The sequence below is a fragment of the Bos javanicus genome, chromosome 18, assembly GCF_032452875.1.
Source record: "Bos javanicus breed banteng chromosome 18, ARS-OSU_banteng_1.0, whole genome shotgun sequence".
Taxonomy (NCBI): domain Eukaryota; kingdom Metazoa; phylum Chordata; class Mammalia; order Artiodactyla; family Bovidae; genus Bos; species Bos javanicus.
Window position 1 is genome coordinate 38,503,971 of NC_083885.1, and position 19,256 is coordinate 38,523,226.

General features: G+C 42.3%; 1 protein-coding gene and 1 long non-coding RNA gene across 6 annotated transcripts in view; one reads left to right on the forward strand and one right to left on the reverse strand.

The window, feature by feature from the left end:
* The window catches only part of ZFHX3 (zinc finger homeobox 3), a 251,101-nt gene extending 245,638 nt beyond the window's left edge, over positions 1–5,463 (forward strand). For 4 of the 5 annotated variants that reach the window (XM_061387768.1, XM_061387771.1, XM_061387769.1 and 1 more), the window contains one exon: positions 3,029–5,463. In XM_061387768.1, coding sequence (XP_061243752.1) covers positions 3,029–4,686 — 1,658 coding nt within the window. In that variant the 3' untranslated portion in view covers positions 4,687–5,463. Of the gene's footprint in view, positions 1–468; positions 650–3,028 lie in introns of those variants that run through there. The other variant, XM_061387770.1, reaches the window with a different exon arrangement.
* Positions 1–19,256, reverse strand: part of LOC133230381 (uncharacterized) — a 167,672-nt gene that overhangs the window by 2,669 nt on the left and 145,747 nt on the right. Inside the window, exons 3-4 of the long non-coding RNA XR_009730837.1 lie at positions 14,523–14,660; positions 648–749 (exon numbers count right to left, since the gene is read on the reverse strand). This is a non-coding gene — a long non-coding RNA (uncharacterized LOC133230381). The remainder of the gene's footprint in view (positions 1–647; positions 750–14,522; positions 14,661–19,256) is intronic.

Consider the following 19,256-nt stretch of genomic DNA (forward strand, 5'->3'; position numbering starts at 1 on the left):
GGCTTAGCATGAGTTAGTAAGTCCCCCACAGCCTGTATTGACCAGTGCACATTCACCAAAGCAGAGACCCTCAGTGTGCCTCCTTCAGAATGTCCCAGTTCCCAGGGGCTCTAGTGGTTCAGCTGCTTCCCAGAGCGGCCCTGCTTTCTGGTTGAATTAAATCCAAGTTTATAATTTTGGCAGTGGTTTTACAGGACATGAAGCTATCTCATTCCTGATCCCACTTTCTTATCCTAAGAGAAGAAAGCATTCAGATGTAGAAGTTGCTGCTTACCTGTGTTGACAAGTAGTGTCACAGGATGATAAGAGTCAGCTAGATAGAGTCGGCAGGAAACAGGCGATGGGAAGTGGCTGAGTACTGAACTACTCCCGCAGCCTGGGACCTTGGCAGAGGGGCTTGGGAAGGCCCAACATTTCATAGTAATGAGAAAGAATTAGAATGTCTGATCTGTTCCCCTTGTTTTACAGATGAGAAAACTGAGGCCCAGAGAGGTCAAGACCATTCAGCAAGCTAGGGCAGGAGCCAGAGCTCCCGCCCAGGCCTCCAGGCTCCCAGTGCTATGTACTGTACTCCTTCCACAGCACCCAGTAGGAGCCAGTCAGTCAACGGGTATATGCTTAGTGCTCCTCAGGTTCTGATCACTTACAGTGGACTCCAGGTAGGAAGATATGCTCTTAATCATTCAAGGCAGCCAGGCATGCCCCAGTTACCACCACCGACTGAACCACAGCTCCCAGGAGTACTGCATCTGGAATTAGGAAAGAAAGGAGTATGTCAGGCCCAATGGTAAGCTCCTTCCATGACCTTCCATTTCCTCCCCACACCCAAGCATCACATGGCAGATGTGTCCACACCGAGTCAGGAGTGGACTCAGCCACTCCAGGAGTGCGTGACTCAGCCTCAGGGGGGTGAAGTGGCTTGTTTGGTTCTGACCTTACAGATGAGAAAAGCCACAGGATTATTTTGAGAATGTGCTGAGCTACTTTACTGAGTGAACATGCCTAGTGCAGAGCCTGGTAAATAGCAGAGGTTCAGTACATGTTCCTTAAAATTGACTCTCTTTTGTCCTATCACTTCTTCTCTGGGAGCCTGATGCCATAGGGACGGGGCCATCAGGAGGCATTTCTTCTCTGCCGTGCTGAGCACCTGGCTCTGGCTGCAGCTCCAACCTAAAACCTAGAGCAAGCGTGTTGCCTCGAAGTAGACAGAGCCATGTCCCAAGTGTAGAATTCATTATCTGGTCTGTCCCTGCCTTATTTGTGCTACCTTAATTAACTAACCTTTACTGGGTTTTTCTAGTGAGACACATCTTCTCCTCTGATTTTGGTCCCTTAACTGCATTCAGGAAACTGGATGACTTAATCTCAGCTGTCCCTTTCTGTAATTTTAGAAGTGTCAGTTAATGATGTCATGTGATGCTGAGGGAAGCATCCTCCTCGCTATCCTGAAGTTAATGCATGTTTTTTCTGCGTGGTAACTGGAGGCAACCTTGTTCTCCTCACCTGAAATTTGAGGGTTTTTAATGCAGTGTGATAGCCCAGGGAACTGTATACCACTGGAGCCAGAAATCAACATTGTCTTCACCTGGGTCTGGCCTTCGGGAATGTTTACTTTCATGAAAACAGTGACTTCTTTGGAACCCCCGCCCCAACTTTCTTGCTGAAGGTGGTCCAGATGAAGAGAAGGGATGCCTGCTGCCTAGTGTCTGGGATGTGGTCAGTGCTGTCCTCCAGCACTTCTCTAGTCTACATGAACCAGCAGCAGCCTTCCATCACCCTGGAACAGAAGAGTCAAACCAGGAGATGACTAAGGGTCAGGGAGGATGGCAATCTCTGGGCCCGATGAACGCTTTGCAGGTGTGGTAGATTAGGCCTGAGTGTGACTGAGAATGCAGCTCTACCCTACATGGGCCTAGTGCCATGGCCTGCCACCCATAAGCAGTGGAGCCTAGGTTGTGATGTGTCAGGAACTGCTGGTGCCAGCACTTTGGGCTGTTCCATTTCTGACATTGCTTTTCCCTCATTCTATGTCTGGTTTCCAAACCTTCCTGTCAACCAGGTAGGGGCAGGAGAAGAAAAGGCTCATTTTTCCATTGGACTCCAGAGTCCTACTCCTAGATGGTCATATTTTTCAACAGATTTGTTAAAGCAGGCCAGCTGAGTCAAAGCAGTGGCTCTGTTTACCTTGAATGGATGGATGGTTTTCATTTCTTCCCCTCCCTCCTCCTCTCTCTGCCTCCTAACATGTCCATTCAGTGGCAGCAGTGGAGGTCACAGAGGCACACGTGTAGAGCCTGTTGTGTTTATTCATGTGGTCTTGGTGCCTAACTGGGTTCCTTGCTTTTGTTCTCTTCTCCATACTGTACACACTGTATCACTTCTACAGGGATTTTGTTGAATGTCATTGGTTCAAATGGGTCCCAGCTGGCAACAGCTAGTCTGAGGGCCTCCAGACTAATTGCCTTGGGTAGAGTGAATGGAAAGGCTTCCCTGGTGGCTCAGTCATAAAGAATCTGCCTGCCAATGTAGGAGACGCAGGTTCGATCTCTGGGTCTGGAAGATCCCCTGGATAAGGAAATGGCAACCCACTCCAGTATTCTGGCCTGGGAAATCCCATGAACAAAGGAACTTGGTGGGCTACAGTCCATGGGGTTGCAAAGAATCAGACACAACTTAGCAACTAAACAACAGAGCGAATGGTAGCTGGGAGCGTGGCAAAGAAAATATGACCCAGTGGGTTGGGTATGGCACAAGGGGCAGGAAGGTGTTAGGAGTTGTTTAGCTGATAGGGACAGTATGGGAGCTGACCCAGGGTGGGGTCTGGTTTAAAATACAAGTTGGCCAACCCGGGGCCTGGTAAGAAAGCTCTGCTGAAAACGTTAAATCAACAGAGAGGATCCTTTAAGTTCAAGCTCTGAGCTCTTAGACCCTGTGCCAGTGACACAGATGAAACCTCCTGAGCAAAACCTCCCAAGCTTCAGCCTCGCCACCCAGACTGACATATGACTTCTGTCTCCATTCCTTTCAGCTTTAACGTCTCCTAAACCGAACTTGATGGGTCTGCCCAGCACAACAGTTCCTTCCCCTGGCCTCCCCACATCTGGATTACCAAATAAACCGTCCTCAGCATCGCTGAGCTCCCCGACCCCAGCACAAGCCACCATGGCGATGGCCCCTCAGCCAGCCCCCCAACCCCAGCAGCAGCAGCCACAGGTGCAGCCGCCGCCGCCAGCAGCCCAGCCACCACCTGCACCACAGCTCCCGCCGCAGCAGCAGCCACAGCAGCGCAAGGACAAAGACGGTGAGAAGGTCAAGGAGAAGGAGAAGGCACACAAAGGGAAAGGGGAACCCCTGCCTGTCCCCAAGAAGGAGAAAGGAGAGGCCCCCACGGCGGCCGCAGCCACACTCTCAGCGCCACTGCCCGCCATGGAGTATGCGGTGGACCCCGCGCAGCTGCAGGCCCTGCAGGCGGCCTTGACTTCAGACCCCACGGCATTGCTCACGAGCCAGTTCCTCCCTTACTTTGTACCAGGCTTCTCTCCTTACTACGCCCCCCAGATCCCCGGCGCCCTGCAGAGCGGGTACCTGCAGCCGATGTATGGCATGGAAGGCCTGTTCCCCTACAGCCCTGCGCTATCGCAGGCCCTGATGGGGCTGTCCCCGGGCTCCCTGCTGCAGCAGTACCAGCAATACCAGCAGAGTCTGCAGGAGGCCCTCCAGCAGCAGCAGCAACGGCAACTACAGCAGCAGCAGCAAAAAGTGCAGCAGCAGCAGCCCAAAGCAAGCCAAACCCCAGTCCCCCCGGGGGCTGCTTCCCCAGACAAAGACCCTGCCAAAGAATCCCCCAAACCAGAAGAGCAGAAAAACGCACCCCGTGAGGTGTCCCCCCTCCTGCCGAAACCCCCCGAAGAGCCAGAAGCAGAAAGCAAAAGTGCGGACTCCCTCTACGACCCCTTCATTGTTCCAAAGGTGCAGTACAAGTTGGTCTGCCGCAAGTGCCAGGCGGGCTTCGGTGACGAGGAGGCGGCGAGGAGCCACCTGAAGTCCCTCTGCTTCTTCGGCCAGTCTGTGGTGAACCTGCAAGAGATGGTGCTTCACGTCCCCACGGGCGGCGGCGGCGGTGGCAGCGGCGGCGGCGGCGGTGGCGGCTCGTACCACTGCCTGGCGTGCGAGAGCGCGCTGTGTGGGGAGGAAGCTCTGAGTCAACATCTCGAGTCGGCCTTGCACAAACACAGAACAATCACGAGAGCAGCAAGAAACGCCAAAGAGCACCCTAGTTTATTACCTCACTCTGCCTGCTTCCCCGATCCTAGCACCGCATCTACCTCGCAGTCTGCCGCTCACTCAAACGACAGCCCCCCTCCCCCGTCGGCCGCCGCCCCCTCCTCGTCCTCCGCTTCCCCCCACGCCTCCAGGAAGTCTTGGCCGCAAGTGGTCTCCCGGGCTTCGGCCGCGAAGCCCCCTTCTTTTCCTCCTCTCTCCTCATCTTCAACGGTTACCTCAAGTTCATGCAGCACCTCAGGGGTTCAGCCCTCGATGCCAACAGACGACTATTCGGAGGAGTCTGACACGGATCTCAGCCAAAAGTCCGACGGACCGGCGAGCCCGGTGGAGGGTCCCAAAGACCCCAGCTGCCCCAAGGACAGTGGTCTGACCAGTGTAGGAACGGACACCTTCAGATTGTAAGCTTTGAAGATGAACAATACACACAAATGAATTTAAATAAAAAAAAATTAATAACAAACCAATTTCAAAAATAGACTAACTGCAATTCCAAAGCTTCTAACCAAAAAAAAAAAAAAAAAGGAAAAAAAAGAAAAAGCGTGGGTTGTTTTCCCATATACCTATCTATGCCGGTGATTTTACATTGTTGTCTTTTCTTTTTCTCTTTTAATATTAAAAAGAAAAAAACCCTTAACCCTGTTACATTGTGTCCTTTTGAAGGTACTATTGGTCTGGGAAACAGAAGTCCACAGGGCCTCCCTATGTCTTTGGAGCTTAAACCCCTTGTATATTTGCCCCTTTCCAATAAACGCCCCACGTCGATAGCACAGAGGAGCCCGGCATGCACTGTATGGGAAAGCAGTCCACCTGGTTACAGTTTTAAAAAATTTCTTGCTATCTTAGCATTCAGATACCAATGGCTTGCTAAAAGAAAAAAGAAATGTAATGTCTTTTTATTCTCAGGTCAATCGCTCACACTTTGTTCTGTTTTCAGAATCATTGTTTTATATATATTATTTTTTGTTTTTTTGTTTTTTCTTTTTTGGTTTGTTTTTATTTTCGTTCCAGAAAAGATTTTTTGTTTTGTTAATTTAAAAACGGGCAGAAAGTATTTGAGAAAAACAATGTGAACTGCTTTAGCTTTCTGGGGATTTTAAGGATAGCTTTTCTGCTGAAGCCAATTTCAAGGGGAAAAGTTAAGCACTCCCACTTTCAGAGAAAAAAAAAAAAAAACCCACACAGAGTGTTGAGGACTTGTAGCTTAAAAAAAAATAAGTTTTAAAAACTGACTTTCTGTATTTATGATAGATATGACCATTTTCGGTGTTGAGTAGATTGTTGCATTGGAAATGAACTGAAGCAGTATGGTAGATTTAAAAGGAAAAAAAAAAAAAAACCCTTTTGTGTACATTTAGCTTTTTGTATGGTCCAGCTGACAGCTCCTCATTTGATGTTGTCTTGTTCATTCCTAGCAGATAGATTGCAATCCGTTGATTCGCCTAAGCTTTTCTCCCCTTTGCCCCTTAATTCCACTTACTCTTTCCTCCTCCCACCCTATAATCTCCCATTTAAGGTAGCTGCCTTCATTTCTTAGAAGGTAGCTGCAGAATTATTTTATAAAACTAAAGAAAGAATTTCAAAGGGTTCTAGGGGTCATTAGGATCCTCACAGATTATTTTTGGTTGGGGAGTTGAAACTTTTTAAAGGCATATAATTCTAGTTATCTACGTCTGTTAGCCTTGTACATTTAGTTTTTATTTATCCTTCTTTTGGTTTTTCTTTTCACCCGATTTTCCCCCTCCTTGTTTGGTAGATGCTTCAAATATTCTTTTCCTAAACTAAAGCATTCGTTTCGGTTTGTGTAATTGGGCTGTGTGCTTTTCTTTTCTAAAAAAGTTTTTGGTTAGGGGTTTGGTTTCTATGTTTTTGTTTTGTTTTCTTTCCTCTCTCAGAAAAAGAAATTTCATGCTTTAAATAAAATCCAAAGACACACCCTTTCACTGCTGAGGCAGAAAAAAGGGAAAGGGTTCTTGTTACTTGAGAATTTGTTTCTGATTTAAACAAACAAGACTTAGTTTAATAAAAGAAAGAGTAAAACAAAAGATTCCCAGGTTGTTATGTGCTTCTTCTGCAAGCAGAGAGGCAACTGTTAATGAAATTCCATATACCAAAAGACACATTTTTCACTTCAAAGTTTTGTCCTTGTGTTAGGCAGTCTGAGCGGTGAGTGATCCAGAGCGCAGCCAACAAAGAAGCAGATAGCACTTGTACGTACAGAGAGCAAAAAAGGAACCGTGTGTGAGGCACTTGTGTTTATGTTAATATCCATATTCCTGTAACACGCAACACAACGCAACATACACCCTTTCTCATCTTACAAAAAAAAGCGGTCTGAACTTTGAAAGGAAAACTTTGTGCTGCTATAACGTAGATTTTGGAGACAAATAGATGCTTTGCTGTTTCACTTTCATAGCCAAACATCAACCGAAAGAATCTCCCCTTACCCCGAAAGTTGAAGTCCTTCTCCCTTTCATTCTCTTCCTTATGTTTCAAAAGGGAACTTTGAAGACTGTGAATGCAGGTTCCATCTGGTCACCTTTTGGGCTTCTTTCCCCAGTGCAGAAGCCACTCATCGACTTTGCAAAAAGACTGGAGCATTCCAAGATCTGAAAATGGATTTCTTTTTTTCTCTTTTTCTTTTTTAGCCGGGACTATTTTATTTTTATGAATTTGTTTTTAGTTTAATGAAAGAGTAGATTCTGAACTGTTGTATATATTTCTAACTAGGCTGATTGATGCACAGTGCAAATTCCTTTTTTAATTTTTTAAGTAGAAATACTACAGAATACCATCTAACTATTCATACCAGTATCCAGTTGTAGCATAAGGTGTCAAAAACAAGTACGCAAAATATTTGCTGTTTTAGCAAGCTGTTTCTTTTGACAAGAATTCTTGTATTTCTCCCTGTGTTTGAGATGAACATTTTTAAATTTTGAAGTTGTACAGTTTTGTTTTCCATTATTTTATCTTGTTTGTAACTCTATGAAATATATATATATTTTTTGCCATTTAACTGTTGTATGTTACTCTGTGTCTGTATCATATAGAAAAAAAAATTGTTTTTGTTTTTGGTTCTCTATGTGATACCAATTAACAATTTAATACTAGCTTTACCTATCAAATTCTGCTAGGTCTTTTCTGAAAACTTTGTTTTTAAAAATGATAACTGCTTGGTAATAGTGCAATTTCTACCCCTTTTCCTCCCCCCCCTCAACTTTAAGTTCATTTCCTTGTAATTTTGCCACCTTCTCCCCAATGGCTTTTTTTTTTTTTTGTCTTTTTTTTTTGAGCTACTATGCCATCCTCCCTCTGTGAGGCAGAGTGACTGTCAGTGTTTTGGTATGCCATGCCTCGACTTGTGGGTGTGTTTGGCAACAGCAAGGTGGTTGGGTAGAGTGGCTAAGCCTGCTTCCACCCACCAGTGTTCCCCAGAGGGGTTATGTGAGTGTTTTAGCCTGGAGTGGGTTGCATGCTTAATGCTTTTCTCTACAACTGTACCACCCACGTGTATGTTCATTCAGAAAGAAAAAATAATAATTCTCCGCATTAACCCAGAAGTAGCAAAGCAGTCAGTGATGGTAAAGCTTAGAGGTCAGACATGAGCTAGTTGATGTTTGTGGGCTGACATCCACCATGGCTGTGACCAGAATCATTTACAAAGCATGAATTCACTACAATGCTCAACTGTTTAGACTGGTCTCACTCAGAGAATTTACTCCTGTAGGTAGCTGAATAGGAGATCTCAACTCACTTTTAAAATTAGTTCTTCACCTCCATTAACACTTCATATTTTGGTTGGTTGGTTTTTTTCTGACTTTCCACAGTGTGGGTTGGTGCTGGGCACTGTTCAGTCACAGCACCAAATGCGCCCACAGAATGGGAGTTATTTCTTCCATCCTCGAAAAAGAAACTTAAGAAGGAAACACACACACACGGAAAAGTTTAATCTAGGAAGTTTTTTTTTTTTAATTAAAAACTATTTAAAGATATGAATGTGGCCAAAGTTTTACACAATTGAAAATAAAGTAAAACAGACGGCATGTGTTTAAACCTGAGTTTATCAGGCATGGCAGGAAGTTGCAGGAGAGAGAGGCAGTGACCCAAGCCAGTGCACTTGATGTTCATGGACATATATTTTTTTTAAATAATAAATTAAATTAAAACATTTTAAATAGCATAAATTGAGTTGGTTGTTGGCGCTGAGATACTGCCCACTGTGAAACAAAGCTTTGACTAGTTTTTTTGTTTATTTACTTCCTTCGGGGGGGAGGGGGGCAAGTTTGGGTAGGAAAGAAAGCATACATGAACGTGACCCTGAGGTGAAGAGGTATATGAGCAGCCTTTGCAATGTACAAAAAAACAAAAATCAAAAAAAAAAACAAAAAAAAAATAGAGCAAGTGAAACCAAAAATGATGTTCTTGGTGTTTTTCTATAATGTAGTCTTGTTAGCTTTTTTGTTACTGTAACAATGCTGATCTCGAACTGTACCAAAATACATGGAGACTAACAGAACCACATGGAACTTTCAAACTGAAAAAAATTTGTCACAAAAACTTTGTTGTCATAGTTAAGTTGATTGTAGATGGTAATTGAATATACTCCTTTGAAAATATTTCATCAAGTATGTTTCCTGCTCATTGTGATACATTAAAAAAAATATGAGCAAAAGTTCTTGTCTCTGTCACCAGATTTTGTGTGTGTGAGAGAGAGGTGGATGGCTGATCCTGAGGTTGTGTGAGCAAGGACACTTACTCCAGGGGACACAGCTCTTTGATATTTCTAGGTGTCCTTGTCTCTCCTGGCACTTATGAAGGTGCAGGAAGTGTTGGTGATGGAGCTGACTGACTAGCTTATTTCCTTGAGAAGGGTAAGCCTGCCAGCTTGGATGATATTTGGCCCCAGAGAGTTCTAATAGCATTGATACTTTTAATTCACATGTTTATATGCAAATTTTAGGTACCTGGGACAACAAGCAAGGAAGTTTTGCTGACAGCGAGGAAAGAGGTAAGATTAACTTCTCTGAAATGGGAATTGGATCCACTGTTTACAACGCAAGGATACAAAAAGTGAATTGAATTAAATGAATGACTGACTACATTTACCTTTCCTAGCAAAGGGCTTTTAAACTCTGTTAGAGTAGAATTTGAAATAAGAACAGTCTTCAAAACAGCAATAGCACTAGTAATTCCTATATATAAGAGGAAATTTCATCCTCTTATCAAAAACCCTCCCTTCCAGCAGAAAAGGTGTGAAATTCATTAATAAGGACTACATCCAAGATCAGACCCAAAGGCTCTTCCACCCATCTCTAATTTATAGCCAAAGCCCATAAATAATTTACGGAACTCCAGCAGTGGGCCTGGATGGCACTGCAAAAGAGCTGTCTTCTTGCAAGTTTTGCACCATCTGTCCTCAGCCAACAAGGGTTTTTTTGCTACACCAGGAGTTGAACTATGAAACCTGCTTCTATTGGCTCAGACAGCCATTGTCTACCAAGTCTTTTTTCTTAGTTCCTACCACAGGCATTCAAGAAGCATCAGTGACCCTATTAACTCAACATCTTACAGGCATCACTAGAAGCTGGTTCCCTCACTGGTAGCTGGAGCCTCTGTGCTAAGCAGGTAGTGTCACTGTCCCTAAGGAAACCCTGCTTTTTCTCCAGGCACTGTACTTTCTCCTGCAGAGGCACGTGGCTTCCATCTTAGTACGTGTTCTTGGCACACAGTTAGGTCACTGATCTTTCTTCTGACCCCACAGAAAGGTACATACAGCATGATAAAAACTGTTCAAACCCAAAGCTACCTTTGCCTTCCTAGGCTATAATTATTTTAAGATATGGCATGATCACACTGAAATGTTTTAAACGGAACCAGTTTTGCAGTGAGGTTTTTGCTGCTTCAGCTCTTTGCAGGAAGGTGACTACAATTCAAATTCTTAAATTTTTAATAAGAAAATAAGCAAAACCTTGGTGATGGTTAGGGCCTTTGTATCAGAAAAACCTCTAAGCACGTAAATTACATTGAGAGAGGGCTGGGTAAGGAGGGACTCCTTCTGTTACTAGAAAAGTTTTACACAAAAGGGAAAAGAGGTCTTCCAATCTGGCTTCAATATCATGCTCATGTGGATATTAATCTACTTGGAATTAACATTTTTCCCCCGGAAAATGTGAAATGGCAACATCTTAGAATGGCTGATATGTGTTAGTCGGGTAGCTGTTTCTAATTTTGCTTTAAAGAAATGTCTGTAGTGCCTAGCTCCTGTTATAGACAAATGATCTTACAAATCTCACTTTTAACAAGTTTAGAGTTTAAGTTACAAGAGCACAAGCAGTTTAAGAGTCGAGCTGAAGGATGAGAAGTTTGCACCTGCTGCTCTGCTCTGTAGCCTTAATTACAGGACAGACATGCCTGCTCAGTCTCTGTATATTACTGCTGGGTGCGGACCAGCGAGGCTCTGGCAAAAACTGCAAAATTAGTGCTCTCAGGGCCATTAAAGTAGCCAAAGCTTTCCATTACCTTTATTTCATAGCAAAGATGGTGGGTATCTTCCTTCCTTCTTTGTTCTCTTCTTCTTTTTTTTTTTTTCCAGAGAGAGGCATATGTTTTTTAAATGTCTTAGCCAATTACTCTAGATTCCTCTCAAGCTATCTTCTGGAGTTTTTAAATTCCAGATACAAAAAAGTTGTTCTTTATCCTTTATGACTGTTTCATTTCTTATCTATATGGAACAAAGAGGCTGTTTAATCGAATTTAGGGATCTCTTACTAATATAAGAATGAAAGCTTTCAGATAAACTGTTTTACTCTTGGGGCAATATCCTCTGGCCTGAGAAATGAGTGCTAAGAAACAACAAAGCCCAGCGTATGAGAATGGCAGACACTCTCCGTCTCTAACACTAAAAGCTGCTTAGGACACTCACACTGCCTTGCCCTCCAGCACAGCCCCCTGGTGCATCACTACTGCCTCTTAGACCCTCTCTGTAACCCCTTCTGTTAGCATGGCACTTAAAATACACTGTGAAGGTTTGCAAAATTACTTCCTGCTTGTTCCTCAAAATGATCTATAAGGAAGGCAAAGTGGGTGACATCGATGCCAGGTGTTCAGGATGGTGAAGTAATGAGTGAGGGGAGAAGGCACTGACCATGTGTTCAGTCTCTGTCTGGTGTTCCTCCTCCCTCCACAGTTCGGGGAGAGGGGTTGAGAGAGCAGGACTCAGTCTGACGGGCTTCACCACCGTGACCTGGACAGCATCACTTACTCCCTAATATGAGGATAAGGGTACCTGCTTCACAGGCTTCTTGTGAAGATTAGATAAGTTAATATCCATAAAATGCTTCAAACCCTGCCTGGTGCATACTCGGTGCTGAGTATCTGTTGCTCCTATCATTGTCAGTATTAACTCTCCACTTGTTTGCTGTAGATCCCTTGGAATCACAGCTCTCTTAACTCTTGGTTTATTTCAAGAGTGTAGGGACTGCAATCCCATCAAGCCTTTGCTTGATGAATGTTTACAGCTGATATGTCCCTGTCTGTACATATCTCAGAGGGCATAGAGACTCTTCAGGGTGTTTCTGCCCATGTTTGTACAGGAGGACTGTACTGAGTCTGTGCTTCATTCTCTCCATGCCCAGCTTCTAGTGATTAATGTGGTCACAGAAAAGGATGGCTTGTAGTTGGCTTCTGTTTGCCAGAATAGGCATTCCTGCCTCGCCATGCTGGTGGGTCAACAGCTTAAATGTCTGGGGTTACAGAGACAGACTAGAAGCAAAGGAATAGGTTGTCACAACTTGCCCACTGCCATTGCCTTTTTTGAGGTGGTTTGAATACACAGGTTGGGAGCAGTAGTATCTAAAACGAGACTGTAAGAGTAAATGAATTGTACATGAAACAAAACTGAAAAAGGAAAGCACCAAGATCTTTCCAGCCCAAAACACAGGAAGAGCTTTAAAAAAAATACTATTATTCTAGTATCCAGCAAAATAAACATCAGGAAGAGGCATGGGAACAACTGAGTAAAAACTACACTAGCACAGAGAAAAGGCTTGAGTAGGCTATTTCTATGATAGCCTCTGCATATATGAACTCCTCAGGGACACAGGTTTTAGGAGGCTATGGCTCTGTGAACTTTCTCCATTTTTAGTCAGAAACAGTGATGGTATTGGAAATAAGATTGCTGATATTGGTATGAGGGCTGGTAAAGGCTATGGTAGATGGCTGGTGAGCCATTTTTCCTTTTCTTTGAAGATCAGATCAGATCAGATCAGTCGCTCAGTCGTGTCCGACTCTTTGCGACCCCATGAATCGCAGCACACCAGGCCTCCCTGTCCATCACCAACTCCCAGAGTTCACTCAGACTCACGTCCATCGAGTCAGTGATGCCATCCAGCCATCTCATCCTCTGTCGTCCCCTTCTCCTCTTGCCCCCAATCCCTCCCAGCATCAGAGTCTTTTCCAATGAGTCAACCCTTCGCATGAGGTGGCCAAAGTACTGGAGTTTCAGCTTTAGCATCATTCCTTCCAAAGAAATCCCAGGGCTGATCTCCTTCAGAATGGACTGGTTGGATTCTTTGAGGATAACAACATATAAATGAAGCTTTGGTATACTGCCTGTAGATAGGACATTATTATATAGTATCTGCTTTGATTTCTTTGTTATATGGTTCTAAGTTTGATTTTTGAGTAGTTTTCAAAGTCTGATTTGTAATCAGTTGAACTTATTTGTTTCTTTCAAATAGTGTAACGATGGTGTTCCACTGTTGCCTGATTTGAATTGTTGCCAGTAGGAAATTTGCTGCCATCCTTATTTTTAATGTATTTTTTTTTTCTCTAGATGAACCCTTTACAGGGCAGGAATAGACACAGACGTTGAGAATGGACTTGTGGACACAGGAGGGGAAGAAGAGGGTGAGACGAAGTGAGAGAGAGTAGCACTGACATATACACACTACTGTGTGTAAAAGAGACAGCTAGTGGGAAGATTTTTCTCTGTACCACTGGTTTCATCACATCATGTCCTGATGTGCTTTGGTGTAGTTTTAGTTATGTGGGATTTGTGGGAGCTTCATGCATCTGTGAAATACTACTTTTTGTCAAAATTGGAAATTCTTCAAACATTTTTCAAATCTTTTTTCCATCTCTTTCCCTCCTTCTCTCCTTCACCTTCAGGGATTCCAATTATATATGTATTAGGTCATTTGAAATTAACTCATAGCTTACTGAGGCTCTGGTCTGGTGAGGTTACTTTTTCATTGGCAAGGTGTGGGGGCAGGGTACTCTTTACTCTGTGCGCTTCCCACCCCTCTATGGTGGCTCCTACAGGGAACAAATGTGCTTCATTTTTGATCTTTCATATCTAAACTTCAACTTCTGAACATATCAGTAACAATAATTGCTTTACTGTCATCCTCAGCTAATCCTAAGATGTGTGTAAGTTCTAAGTCGGTTTGATTACTTTCCTTATTATGAATTGTGTTTTCTTGCCTCTTTACAAGACTAGTAATCTTTGATTGGATACCAGTTATTGTAAATTTTACCTGGTTGGGTGCTGGATATTTTTATATTCCTATAAACTTCCAGTTTGTTCTGGGATGCACTTATGGTATATAAAACAAGTTTGAGGGACTTCCCGGTGGTCCAGTGTCTAAGACTCTAAACTCCCATTGCAGGGGGCCCAGGGTGGATCCCCCGTCAGAGAGCTAGATCCAACATGCTGCAACGAAGGGTTTATACACCACAACCAAAGATCCCACATGCTGCAACAAAGATCTATGATCCTCATGCTGCAACTAAGACCTGGCAGAGCCAAATAATTATTACAGAAAAACAAACCAATCCGATCCCTTCAAATCTTACATGTAAGTTTTGTTGGGCAGGACCAGAACACTAATCAAGGGCTAATTATTCCCCATTACTGAAGAAGGATGCTTCTGAGATCTCTGCTCAAATGTTCCATGAACTTTTCCCCACCCTGTCTGTGCACCAGGTGCTCTTCCCTCTTTTGAGCTGGTTCTTTCCCAACCTGAAGTAGTTTGCTAACATGCACGCGTAATGACCCAGTGAAGATCTCCAGAGCTCGCTTCTCTGGTACTCTGTCCTGCAAATTCTAGCTGCCTTGGTTTCCCCAGACTTCCCTTTCCCTCAGCTCAGGGCATCTGCTGGGTTCCACCTATGTTCCTCACCCTGTGTTGCAGGCTGGAAACTCTCTTAAGGTGGTAAGGTGAGATAATCAAAGGGCTTACCTTGTTTCTCCTCTCCCAGGGATTGCTGTTCTTCACTGTGTGGTGTCCAGTGTCTCAAGAACCATTCTTTCATCTATTTTGTCTTTTTAGTTCTTTCAGCTGGGAAAGGTACATCTGGTTGCTACTGCTCCATCTCAGCTGAAAGCAGAAGTCAAGTTTAGTTTTTAGATAGTGTGTAAGAGTTCTGTGTAACTTTCTAAGTTGCTACCTTTGTTTATGAAGTTTCCCAAAAGGTCTGAATTAACTTAGGAGTCTGATCTCCCCAACAGACTTCCCTGGACATGATAGATGCTGACTCACTCTTAGAATCAAAGGTTGCAACTACTTTATCCTTTTGCTTAATTATGTGATGGGAGTTACAAGAAAGGTAGGTAAATGCATAATTGTAGCCACTTTTTACCTTGCCATAATGCCATGGAGAGTGGAAAAACCACTTCCTAGGTTTTGAAGTTGTAAGTCAGCCCATAGAGCAGAGGTATGACTGACAGTAGAAACACTATTTCTGCTCTTCCCCCTTGATATAAGGGTTATCACTATTCATAAAGTTATTTCCAGTCTTAGAAAAAAAAATCACTTTCATTTCAATGACATCCTTCACACAGATAATTTTTCAGGCTAACCAAATGTGGCTCAAGGAAATCCATTAATGTGGAAGTATGATTCGCACTCTGAGATGAATTCATTGCACTAAGTAATACAGAAGAATGATAAAAACCAGGCTTCAGCAGACACTAGTCATTCTTGCTAAAGTCAAATCATGTTTTTGTTTACTATTTTGACAGAAATTTGATCCTACTTAAATTGGGAATACAATAATACATCTATGATAAATGAAAAGCTTCAAGTGTTAACTCATTACCTACTTTTAAAAATTCAAGATTTGTTTCAGGGTACTTTTCCCACTGTACTGATCTGCAGATCTGCTCCACTAACCAGTCCACCTTCAAAACACACCCTGTACTCTTCCCTCTATATTTAAAGGCTTAGCTAGTGTCATTCACTCCATGACATCTATGCTATCACATCTGTCCAGTCCCTTTTCTGACCCCTCACAGCAGCACATGCCTTGTGTGGCACTGATTTGTGTAGGTATAAATGTAGATGGCCTGCTATCCTACATTTACAATTTGAATGACCAACTAAATGAATTAAAGAATGAAGCAAAGGGTATTCATCCTCATCTTCATCCTCATCCTTCACTTTCACGGGAGGCAAGGTCTCAAATGAGTGAGTACAGATATTAATAGAATTTTATAAAATGACAATGGAAAAATTCAAAATTTTTTCAGTCCCCAAACTTCCTGCAAAGTAAAGGGGGAGGGACATTTTTCAGCACAGAGAAATGGAAAATAGAAATCAATTTTTTTTTAATTAGGTTGGACAGGATAAAAACTATACTAGACAAATGGTTTTTCTAGGAGAGAAAATAATTGCAGTTAAAAAAAACAGTCTAGGAATTTGGAAGTACTAGTTGAAACCCTTTGTATCTTTGTCTCCAAACTGAAGGGTGGTATTAAACAGTTGTTTGAAAGGGGTTACAAGGTTTTTTTTTTTTTTTTTTTAAGTAAATGCAAATGTTTATAGAATATTTGAAAGCTAGGCCTCACCCCAAACCTGGGGGAAAAAATCAGAATATAATCCTAATGCAGTTAGATAATTATGAAATTTCAAATTTGTTTTCAGTTTTTCCTACCTGGTTTCTTTGGTTGATTCATTAGAAAAAAGATGCATAGAATATTTTTTATGATTTCCTATCTGTAAAAATCTCATACTAGTACAGATATTTCCATGTGTCATTCATGTATAAGTGCAACAGAAAGAAGTTGAGTACAGAAAAAAGAAATGCAGACTTCCAGAATTCCATTTAATGAGCTGAGCTATATAAGGGACCCCTCTAACTTTGAAGACTATTTTGTTATCAAAGAGCTAATCATGAGTGCTTGCTCAGTTGCCTCAGTCGTGTCCAACTCTCTGTGACCCCATGGACTATAGCCCACCAGGCTCCTCTGTCCATGGAATTCTCCAGGCAAGAATACTGGAGTGGGTTGCCATTCCCTTCTCCAGGGGGTCTTCCATCAAAGAGCTATACAAATAAATATTCCCCCTTTCCCCAGGAAAAGGAGCAGGTCCAGAATGTTTCATGGATAACTTTTACCAAGTCATTAAGGCCAGTGCAGAGGCAATTTCAAAGCCACTAGAGAAGAATAATGGACTATAAAGATTTGGGCGGGGGGCGGGGGGGGGGGAGTGGAAACCTTTCACATAAGCTCCAAAATTAAAATTCCCAATCACATGAAAAATAAAATTTACAAAGATAATTAACAACTTAATAATCAGATGGATTTACTTAAAATCTAATGGCCTATGATATTAATGACTACTCTTTATGAAACAAAAACAGATTAAGTATGACTGAAGAAAATAATCTAATTAAAAATCTTATATATGGGACTTGCCTGGTGGTCCAGTGGTTAAGACTCTGAACCCTTAATGTAGAGGGGGAGGGTTTGATCCCTGGTCAGGGAACTAAGATGCTACATGGTATGGCCAGAAAAAACAAAATCCTGTATGTGAAAAATAGAGTAACAGAATTTAATTCAGTAATAAGTGATAATCAGTAACACAATGATATGGTCGTTCTCCAGAATGGAAAAATATTGTCAGATTGAAAGTGCACATGACATACCAAGAAAGATAAACGAACTAACCCCACACTAAGATGCACCCCAGTGAAATTACATGTACTCTGTAAGCTACTTTTCTCCCTGATGGCTTTTAAGATTTCCTCTTTACATTTGGCAAAGATAAAACAATTTGACTATGAGAAGTTTGTTTTTTTTTTTTTTAATCATTAAGAACAGGCACAGGAGACAATGGAGTATAGCCACAAGGTACTAAGAGAAAAGAACTAACAATGTAGGTTTCTATATCCTGCTAAACTATTCAAGAGTAAGGATAAAGAAATTCTAGAAAAATTGTAATGGAAGATAACTTAAAATCTCTCAAAATCACCCCATGAAAACAGAATGATTAGAATAACAAAACCAAAATCCATAAACACAGTATCTTCACAAACCCCAAATATGAGTAGAAAGGGACAAACCATCAAAGCTACATGCCCTGCATAGCATCAACAAGTATCTGAGAAGAGGAATCAGATTAGCCTGAGAAAAGGGAAACACTAAAATAGCCAACCAGTACTCATGAGAATGGCTAAAACAAGGAGAGGTTTTACATGTTCTCCTTATGGGGTCAGGGAGCTGGGGAGCAAGGCAAGGTAAGACCTGAAAGGGCTGCAATTAAAATGCCACATTTAGGAGAAACTAATCAAAAGGATTAAAAGTAAGCAAGACATGGATGGGCTTCCCTGGTGGCTCAGATGGTGAAGAATCTGCCTACAATGTGCAAAACCTGGGTTCAATCCCTGTGTTGGGAAGATGCCCTGGAGGAGGTAACCCACTCTAGTATTCTTACCTAGATTTTCACCATGGACAGGGAAGCCTGGCGGGCTATGGTCAGACACTACTGAACAACTAAACAAAGCACACACAGCAAGACATGGTGAATAGGGAATGTAAGGAGAAAGGAAGAAAGAGACAGAGAAAGCATATGGGAGAGAGCTAGCATGAGGGCAATTGAGAGTACCCACTGAATATTGAGGGAGTGATGTACTTGATTCAGCAGCATATATACTAAAATTAGAATGATACACAGGATGCCCACACTCACCACTTCTCATCAGCATAGTGTTGGAAGATATAGCCATAATAATCAAATAAGGGAAAGAAAATGTATCCAAATTGGAAAGGAAGAGGTAAAATTGTCATTATATGTAGATGACATGATAATCTAATAGAAAACCCTAAACACTCTACACAAAAAATACTAGAACTGATAAATGAATTTAGCAAGGTAGCAGGATATAAGATTAAGTACAAAAATCTGTTGGGTTACTTTATATTGATTATGAAATACCAAAAAGAGCAAGTAAAAAAATGATCCCATTTAAAAATCACATCAAACCACACCCCCCCAAAAAAAAAGATCCTAGGAATAAACCTAGCTAAGGAGGTGAAAGACATATATACTGAGAAATAGAAAACAATGATAAAGGAAACTGAATATGATTCAAAGAAATGAAAGGATATCCTATATTCTTGGAGTGGAGGAATTAATATTGTTAAATTGGCCATACTACCCAAAGCAATATACAAATTTAATGCAATCCCTATCAAATTACCCATGACATTTTCCACAGAAGTTTAGAAAAAATTCCACAGAATCTTAGAACAAATAATCCTAAAACTTATATGGAAGCAAAAAAAGGTCCAGAATTATATACAGATGGCAAATAAAACAAATGAAAAGGTGCTTAACATCACTAAAGTTCAAAGTGAAGTCACTCAGTTGTGTCCAACCCTTTGAGACCCATGGACTATATAGCTTGCCAGGCTTCTCTATCCATGGGACTTTCCAAGCTTGAATACTGGAGTGGGTTGCCTTTTCCTTCTCTAGGGGATCTCCCTGACCCAGAGATCAAACCCAGGTCTTTCGCACTGCAGGCAGACTCTTTACCATCTGAGCTGCCAGGGACGCCTTAACTAATTAGAGAAATGCAAATCTAAACTACAGTCACCTCACACTGGTCAGAATGGCCATCATCAGAAACTACAAATAATAAATGCTGGAGAGGAACCCTCCTACACTGTTGCTGGGGGTGTAAATTGATACAGC